The 9080-nt window shown below is 47.9% G+C and overlaps 2 protein-coding genes across 2 annotated transcripts; one reads left to right on the plus strand and one right to left on the minus strand.

The window, feature by feature from the left end:
- Nucleotides 1-1593: 1593 nt before the first annotated feature.
- On the plus strand, nt 1594-2163 carry LOC109732858 (uncharacterized). The gene has a single exon (XM_020292060.1). It carries the CDS (start codon nt 1594-1596, stop codon nt 2161-2163), a length of 570 nt encoding a protein of 189 aa, XP_020147649.1.
- An 861-nt stretch (nt 2164-3024) lies between these two features.
- On the minus strand, nt 3025-7181 carry LOC109732844 (uncharacterized). The gene is made up of 7 exons (XM_073495628.1): nt 7000-7181; nt 5147-6519; nt 4555-4610; nt 4432-4481; nt 4229-4292; nt 4068-4149; nt 3025-3441 (listed from the first exon to the last, which is right to left on the minus strand). Exons 1-7 carry the CDS (start codon nt 7179-7181, stop codon nt 3245-3247), a joined length of 2004 nt encoding a protein of 667 aa, XP_073351729.1. The 3' UTR covers nt 3025-3244.
- Between the last annotated feature and the right edge of the window lie 1899 nt (nt 7182-9080).

The following is a 9080-nucleotide window of genomic DNA, read 5'->3' on the forward strand; positions in this document are numbered from 1 at the left end:
GCCGACGAGCAATGACTGAGAGGTACCCCGGCGATGCCGCGGCGGCGAACAGCTTCGGCCGCCGGCATCTCCACGAGGAGGAGGCGCGCCTCCTTTATGAGGCCGACTATCCAGCGCCCCCGGACATGCATGTGCCGGGGTCGTGGAAGTGGAGCGCCGGCGGCGTCCCGGTGCTACCGGTGCTCGAAGGGCTACACGACGGGCCGAGATCGCCCACATCCGCTCGTCGCTGACGGAGGCGCAGCGGAACGAGCCGAGGTACGCCGCCGACAGCCACACGATGTGGACGATGTACTTTGAGCGCCTCCGCGAAGACCAGATCGCCTCCGCCAACGGCATCATCCCCCGTGGACGCCTCAATTGCGACAGGTGGCGTGAGTGGTGGGGCGTGCCCGGCCGCACCCTCGAAGCCGTCCTCGACCACATCGAGACCAGCAACACGCCGCGCCTCGAGTACCCGCCGCGCCCGTCGTTCTCTCGCCGCCGTGGCAGCTCCTGGACGCCGCGGCGAATGGAGCCGGGACGTCCTCCTCGTCGGGCTCCGGCTCGTCGACGCTCCGCCCCGTCAAGCCGGAGCCGGAGGAGACGCCACTTCGGCGCCGCACCCGCAGCGGTGCCCTCGTCATCAACGAGGGCGCCCGCCCCTCCCTGCGCTCCCTCCGCCTGAACCATTTCTCATTTTTGTCTTCCCCATCAACGTCAGAGAACTGAGACATTTTTGTTATATGAACAGTCTTGCACCACGCAGCGCTGGGCGTTGTTTGCCTTAAAAATGTTGGGTGACTATCCACTCGATCCTATGCTATGCATTCTTGTGACCAATAGAGGTAAGATGATGAATACAAGATGGCGATGAGTCATGCCAAGTTTAGGGAGTGTTGCTCGTACCCTCATTGCAAGTTTTCAAACAGGGCATACTGCCTGTGATTTAATATTGACTTCCAAGTTAACACGAGATTCGATTTTTTTTTGGCATGATAATATGTGTCTCATTCATATAAAAATATCAAAGTACAAATCACGTAAGAGCATCTCCAATAGATGGTCCAAATGTAAAAATACCTAACTTTTGGACCGTCTGGAGCAAAAGACGCTGTTCCAACAGACAGTCCATATGTAAAAAAGTTTAGACCGCGGCCTCCCGGCGATGTAAAATTGAAAACTTTGTAATGCAAATTTACATCACGAGATACAACTGGTCCAAAACCGTGGCAGCCCGCGAATCGCCCAACCGCCACTTCATTTCGCTTCCGCCCGCCAGCTCCCCGCCCGCCGCAGCTCCCCGCTCGGCCGCCGCAGCTCTCCGACGCCGCCCCGCCGTAGATCCAAACGCCCGCCGCTGATTCCCCGCCTGGGTCGCCGCCTGCCGCCGCTCCGCCCCGCCCGCTCCCCGCCCGCCGCTGCCCCGCCCCGACCCGGTCCGCCTCCTCTCTGGCCGCCTCCGCACCCCGTCCGCCTCCTCTCTGGCCGCCTCCGCCTCCGCTCTGGACGCCTCCGCCCCGCCCCGACCCCGTCCACCTCCGCCCCGCCCCAACCTCGTCCGCCTCCTCTCCGACTGCCTCCGCCTCCGGTCCGTCCGCCGCCCGCTCCCCGATGGCGCCGAAGAAGACGCCGAAGGGCAAGTCCGGTTTCTTCGGCGTGAGGGCAAAGCCCTTCAGGAAGTTCGGAGTGGAGTTCTCTGACGCCGGGCGGCGTTGGTGGCTCGACACGTATCCCACCGCCGATGATGCGGCGCGTGCCTACGACATGGCGGTGTGGCGTGCCGGACGGCCGAAGACGGACCTCAACTTCCCAGAGATCGAGTCCCAGGCGGTGGCGGAGTGGCTCGTGCCGCAGGGCATTCGGATGGAGGAGATGCCGGCGAAGAAGGCGAAGAAGAGACCGGCGGTTGTCGTCGCTCAGGGTGAGAGCGACGAGGCAGCGATGGCTCGGTTTGCGCGAGAGCATCCGCAGTACATCCAGGCCGAGCTGGAGCATTACTGGAAGCACGACATCGAGGCGAAAAAGAAGGGGGTGAAGGAGGACGAGGCCGGCCCCTCGACTGTCATCCCTATCGAGTCATCGGATGAGGACTTGGGAGTCCGAGGAGGAGGACGAGGGTGCGATGCCCCGACCAAGGACGAGTTCTGGGAGCAGTTCCGCAGCTCGGACGACGAGGAGTAGTTTCATAAGTAATAGTTGAATTTGTGTATGAAACTATGTTGAATTTCATGTTTGAACTATGTTGAGATGAAGTAGTAATTGGTCGTTTTAATCTTCGTTTTGGACCATCCGTTGAAGTTGCTCTTTTTTTTTTTACATCTCCGATTTGGACCATTTGTTGGAGTTGTATTTTACATCCGGTTTTGTACCGTCAAAATGTGGACCATCTATTAGAGATGCTTTAAGGACCGACATGACAAAACTAAAAAGATAGCAAAACATTTCTGAGGTTGACACCAACGAATCAAACAACCCACATAGGAAAAGTTCCTAAGGATTAGAATCCTCCGAAATTCCCTTGAGAATTCTTTGAATCAAAGAAGTCCCAAACTCGTAAGCAAACCTCAGGAAGTGAAGCAAGCCAGCTACAGGTCCATGTGCTACTTGTACTATTGTGATTTCCATTGTCTAAATACACATTTCGGAATAAAAATCACACGGGTATATCCGAACATTCTATGTGCATGCACAATGTTTTTGGTGAAAAACGTTTTTTGTGGCTTGTGTAAAAAATACAATTTATGATGCATAAATTGTCTTTTTACACAAGCCACAAAAAACCTCATTTTTCACCGAAAACTTTGTGCACGCACATAGAATGTCCGGATATACCCGCGGGATTTTTGTTCGGAATTTTTCAACTTTTTAAAATGTGTATTTAGACAATGGGTGCATATGCACCTAGGAGCCATTGTCAATTTCCGAATAAAAAGAGGCCTTTTTTTATTGTGGCATTCACTGTGAAAAAATTATGTACGCCTTCATGCTTACTTATTGCACATGCCGCTGTAGTAGGTCACTGAGAAATAAACCCACTGCAGATACACCATTAGGCACTAGTTTTCATGAAAGCAAGGGTCGTGATAATTTAGTACAGATTATTCAGAAACCCAACTTTATAATACATTGATACTTGTTTAGTTACTCTTGGACGATTCAACAAGAAAAAACTAGCTTTTATGTCATCTGAATTGTCATCGTCTGGTAAACCATTGGCAGGACTGTCGTTTACCATGTAGGCCTGATTTGGATTTGAAAACAGTTACCAGCAGCAGCAGCAATCATGCCAAGACAGCAGGGGATATGGTCCTCCAGCATCCATACAAGGCAGCATTGTTGTCAAGGATGCAATCTCAGGTCCTAGTTGTGGAAGAAGTGCCAAGAGGTCTTCCAGGGACAAACAGAGCAATAAATTGCCATCAGCATCAGTTTTCAGTTTTCGTTTCATCCGAATATACCCTTCAGCAAAAGCATCAAGGATGGTTAGTGATGCTTTGGAAGTCAGTTTTTTAAACCGTCAGCTAGTGAAAACTGTTAAAGCACCTCCTTTGTCACAGTTTTGGCAAACGGGCTACACAGCTTATTACAGTTGACTTTATTGCAATTCGCAAAAGAAAAAACAATTGACTTTATTGCCCTAGGAACTCTGCATCGTCTCCTTAGGTTTATGTTTTTGTATTTTCAGACACGCCACAATGAACCGTAGCTCGGTTTTTATATAAAGTTGAAAGATTTTTGCCATTCCTAAAGAATTCTTTGTTCATACAACCTGCTCCTGTTAATTATTTAGCACATCAACTACAGGATGTAGTTTTTACATGTTTTTTTGTTACTTCAACAATGTCACTGTTTATAAAGATGCTAAAAAGAAGATTCAGTACTCCCTCCCTCCAAATATAATTTTCAAATCTGGCTGGTAAAAGGAGCTACCTAAGTCGCAAGTTGAAAAATGATCCCTCTACTATACGCATAACATCTGCAGACAAAATTTTACTACCAAATTTCCAGCCTCGCAACAAGGAGCATAACCATGCAATGACCAGTAAAAAAGAGAATACCATAGCACAAACATTGTCAATGTTTACCTGATCCTGCTGACATCAAAATGGAATCCAATTGCTGTAGTAACCTGGTCCGTTGTACATCAGCAGATTCATGATTCGATGGCTGTACAATAATAGTTAGATATTAGTGAATGGAGATGGCAAGATGCACACATCTACAACAATCGATCAATATAGCATACCAGATTGTTCTCCCCATTTTTCCAAGCTCCGATTGGTGCAGATGTGTCGTCCCCAACCCATGACCTTAAGCAAATGGCAAGAAAAAGCAAGATACGAAATGTTGTCTGCCATAATAAGTAGTGGAAAACCAGGAAAATAGGCAGATAAATTGACAAATCGTTATCATTGTTTCTACGAGTTGTACAAACACAGTAGAACTTACCATTGGTCATGATGTATATTTAATTCACGTACACAGGAATCGCCATCGACCTATACAAAAATGAAAATAAAAAAGTTAGGTGGTATAAATTCTTCAAAACGACGAAGAAAGCAGGTCACTTACTTTTGCATTGTTGGCAGTCTTCTCTGAGTGGTTTATCAATGTGGGTGAAAAATCACCTGCGACATGATTAAAAACATTAATAAATTGCAAGAGGTCAATACAGTTGTCATCAAGGATTTTAGCAGCAAGAGCAGCAAATTATTTCAAAAGTGTAGTCCAGGCCCTGTTCGGATGCCCAGCATATTTGGAGTTCTCTTGGAGAACCAAGGTTTAAGAAAAATAGAGGCAGTTTGAAATACTTTGACGAGTTCGGAACTTCGGATACAAAAAATATTGCAGTCAGATAGTGTGCTATTCCCCTAAATCTGGGCTATTTTAGAGAAACAAACCTACACCTTTTACCCTTGTTGGCTACTACTTCAATTTACAAGGTTGATTAGATTTTCCATGGCGGATCATGAATCCTAAGTCCTAAAAGTACAATTAAGAAAACTACAGTACAAAGATCAAATAGGTAGAAACAGCATAAACACAATTGGATACAGAACCAAATAGATAAGCAAACCTATTTAGTGGCAAGAACCATCATTCATATGTGAGATGCACAAAAGCACATACTAATTAATGCCAGCTGCTCAATAAATATAAATACCTGGAGTTGTATTCAGATAATAGGAGAATGTAGAGGGAACAAAGGCTGGCCGGATACAGTGATATTCCAAGTCCTCACAAGGTTGAATTGGTTTCACCATCTTCTTGGCAAGGTCAACACCAACAATCCATGTGTTGTGATCATCCATTTTCACCTCGGATAGCAGGTAGACAAGTCTGTCACCTGGAACGCCAAAGGTCGGGCAAAGTGTTGTCAGGCTCCTAAATGTCAATTCCTTGTCCTGAGCATGAGCATCGCACATACGAGGGAACGATATAGAATCCACTGTGAAGTCATCAACATGAACAGTGTGTGCCCTGAACCAAAAGTCCGATGGATCAATCCTATAGCATGTCCGGATGACCCAACCATCAGGGACCGCAATACCTTCATCCACTACAAGACCACGGAGGGGCCTGGAATCATGGATGATACCGCTAACAACTTTAACTGGTCTGCAAAAATGTTGCATCTCAATGAACTCGAAGAGCCCATTGCAGTAGGTGACATCCCGGATCAGCCCCGGTTCGCCTTGCAGGATGTCCACGTGCGGTTTGGGAAGAGGGATGAGTCGGAGAACTGGGTCTTTATCAAGCACCTTGCAGGTGACAATGCCACGCCAGAGGTCTACCCAGCCTACCTCATCTGCTGCAAGCCCGATAGCCTTGTGGAATTGACAGGGCAGGTCGGCATTTGTCCTGACGGCAGGAGACGCCGGCAGCTGCAACGGTGTGGTGTTCCACTCGCGCGTCTTGGACGAGTAAATGTGGAGGTCGTAGTGCCCAATTTCACTCCCCACAGAGAGATCGGCGAGGACGTAGCTGTCCTCGCCGTCGTCGCCGTCGGGGCAGGGAACCGAATCCCTGCTGCTGCCTAGAGGAGTTGGCGAGATGGGTTCGAGCGACGAGCTGCCGCCGGGCCCCGCCTTGTAGATGAGGTACTCGACGAGATTGCTCCCGTCGCTCCGGGTGATGAAGAGGAAACGGAAGAGGACGAGGCCCTTGGCGGAGAAGAGAAACAGGGGCATGAAGTCGAAGTCGCCCTCGCCATCGAGCTCGGAGAGGTGGACGTGGAAGTAGGAGACTTCCGGCGGGGGCACGAGGTTGAAGCCCACCTTGACGTCGCGGCCGGCGGTCGTCTTGCACGCGGCGCTGGTGGTCGTCGTCGTACCCCTTCTTTTCGAGGAGAACCCAAGAAGGGTACCGCGGAACGGGGGCAGCGTCGCCGGCGGAATCGCCGGCGGAGGAGGCCATGCCAGCCAGGCGGCGCGAGGCGTGGGCGCGGATCGGATTTGGGACCTAGGGTTTGTTGCGGCGCGAGGGGTGGGCGCGGCGCGGATTTGGGATCTAGGGTTCGCCTCTCCACGGTATGACCTCCGGTGTTTAACTTTTTATTTATTTATTTTATTACAGCAAATAAGACTTTGTTCCCAAATGATAGACATGTGGTTAATAACCAGCCTTCTAGCAGCTTATTTATAAGCCTAACTTGAAATTTTTATTTAAGAAGTATATTAACTAAGGGGTCCGCATTGATTTTTCGATGTGCCGTGTCTAGGCATTTTTTACATATGATCGCTTTTTGTTCTCAAGATTTAGGAGTTGAGGTTCGAACATAATTCATCGCGAAGGTCCTGATTGGAAGAGTAGCTCTACCACACCTTTGGATCTTCTCTCCAACTAGTTGGCGACATTGTCACCACACATACCATGCTACAAACAATTACCAATTACAGTACCGGAACTTCTCCCAACCTCGGTTTTAGTTTGGACAAAATCTTCATCGTGACAGAAACCTAGTCTATCTTGCACGACAGCTTGTCTAAGAATATCTCTCGATCCCAGCTTTCATACCTCGCGTGCTCGACGACAAGTAAATAACTAGTGTTGTTATCGTCCATTCTAATTGACCAAACAACATTGAGGAGAACGTGGAATATGTCGGCCTGCAAGAACTCCATAGCAAGACATAGCCCCTTACAACACCTTCCAAACTGTCTTTTCAAACCTGATTCGGTTGTGCATTCCCTGTCCATCTAGGCATTCTGGTTTTAACACATGTTGGTGTTCAAGTTCACGGTGATAAAATGAACAAATAGAGAAAGTTCCCGATCAGGTCTTCCACCTTTGTTAACATGGTTGCATCTCTTGGTGTGATAACTTGACGTGATACGTACACTGGTTGGAATCCAAGAATTCTGCCAAATATTAATTTGTGCTTCGGTCCCAACCCACCAAATGCAACCCCTGTGAAAAGTTTGAATCCCTGCAACCATGCTTTGCAAGTGTATGAGGATCCCTTCTTAGGACTAGCTTTCAAGATATAGCCATCTGGATAATATTTCAATGCACGTGGCACAAAGAGTCAGAGTTATGGATTAGTCGCTGACACCGTTTTGCTAACATATGCATGGTAAGATTAAAATTGTGAAGGTACCTAAACCCCAATCACCCCTTCTTCTTCTTCGGAGTGCAGAACTTCCACCAAGCGAACCAATGCATCTTATTTTTCTCCTCACTATCTCCCCACCAAAACAAGCAATTTTATCATTGATTGACTTGCAAACTCCATCTGACAGTTAGAAACAAACATGGACTGGGATGGAATTGCTTGAGCAACCTATTTAATCATAATTTCTTTTCATTGCATTGAAAGGGTTTTTTCTTTCCATCCCTTCAACCTCTAACAAGTGTATCAATAAGATGTTAGAAGAAGTCACTCCTGTCTACCCCTATGGTAAAGCCGAGTAGAAAAGGAAGAAGTAAACCGGGCGCCACCGTCTACCGCCGTCCGGATAAGACGTGTCGCTTACCTCCTCGTGGGTGATGAATCAACGCGTGATGGAAGGCTTTAGGGGGGAGATTTGGGCGGTGAGGCGAATGTGGCTAGCTACATAGGGCGATCGATTCGGCAGGAGGTGACGCAATTCCTCCCACCACTTTTTTGGGGATGCGCGCAAGCTCGCGCCATCTCTCTGCTCGCACGAGCTCGATGCCGCGTTCTCCTCCCCTGCATCGCTCGAGCCTGGATGAGAGGAAACGGTCGATTTGGCTGTTCCTAGAGGGCCTACCTAAGGGGTGCTTCAAGGTTCGTGCCATGCAAGCCAAACAGTAAATATAGACTACCAAACTGGAGAAATTTGCATCGCGCAAGACTGGTTGGACCGAATGCATGCTACCAAATGCATCCTTGAAGAATGACAAGTGCCCGCGGGAGTGGGGTTTAAGTCTAGGTGTCGTATTCGTTCACTGGAGTTATAGATTGAATTCCTACACCTAATTCCGTGACAGCCAAACGAGTCAGGGTTGGAATTCGGAAATGAAATCCGTGAATTTTGACCTAAATGAAAGGGCCAAATGAGCTGTAAGTTAATTAGTATGGCACCCTTGAAGGAAATATGCCCTAGAGGCAATAATAAAGTTGTTATTTATATTTCCTTATATCATGATAAATGTTTATTATTCATGCTAGAATTGTATTAACCGGAAGCTTAGTACATGTGTGAATACATAGACAAACAGAGTGTCACTAGTATGCCTCTACTTGACTAGCTCGTTGAATCAAAGATGGTTAAGTTTCCTAGCCATAGACATGAGTTGTCATTCGATTAACGGGATCACATCATTAGAGAATGATGTGATTGACTTGACCCATTCCGTTAGCTTAGCACTTGATCGTTTAGTATGTTGCTATTGCTTTCTTCATGACTTATACATGTTCCTATGACTATGAGATTATGCAACTCCCGAATACCGGAGGAACACTTTGTGTGCTACCAAACGTCACAACGTAACTGGGTGATTATAAAGGTGCTCTACAGGTGTCTCCGATGGTACTTGTTGAGTTGGCAAAGATCAAGATTAGGATTTGTCACTCCGATTGTCGGAGAGGTATCTCTGGGCCCTCTCGGTAATGCACATCACTATAAGCCTTG

This window comes from Aegilops tauschii, chromosome 3 (assembly GCF_002575655.3).
Source record: "Aegilops tauschii subsp. strangulata cultivar AL8/78 chromosome 3, Aet v6.0, whole genome shotgun sequence".
Classification (NCBI taxonomy): Eukaryota; Viridiplantae; Streptophyta; class Magnoliopsida; order Poales; family Poaceae; genus Aegilops; species Aegilops tauschii.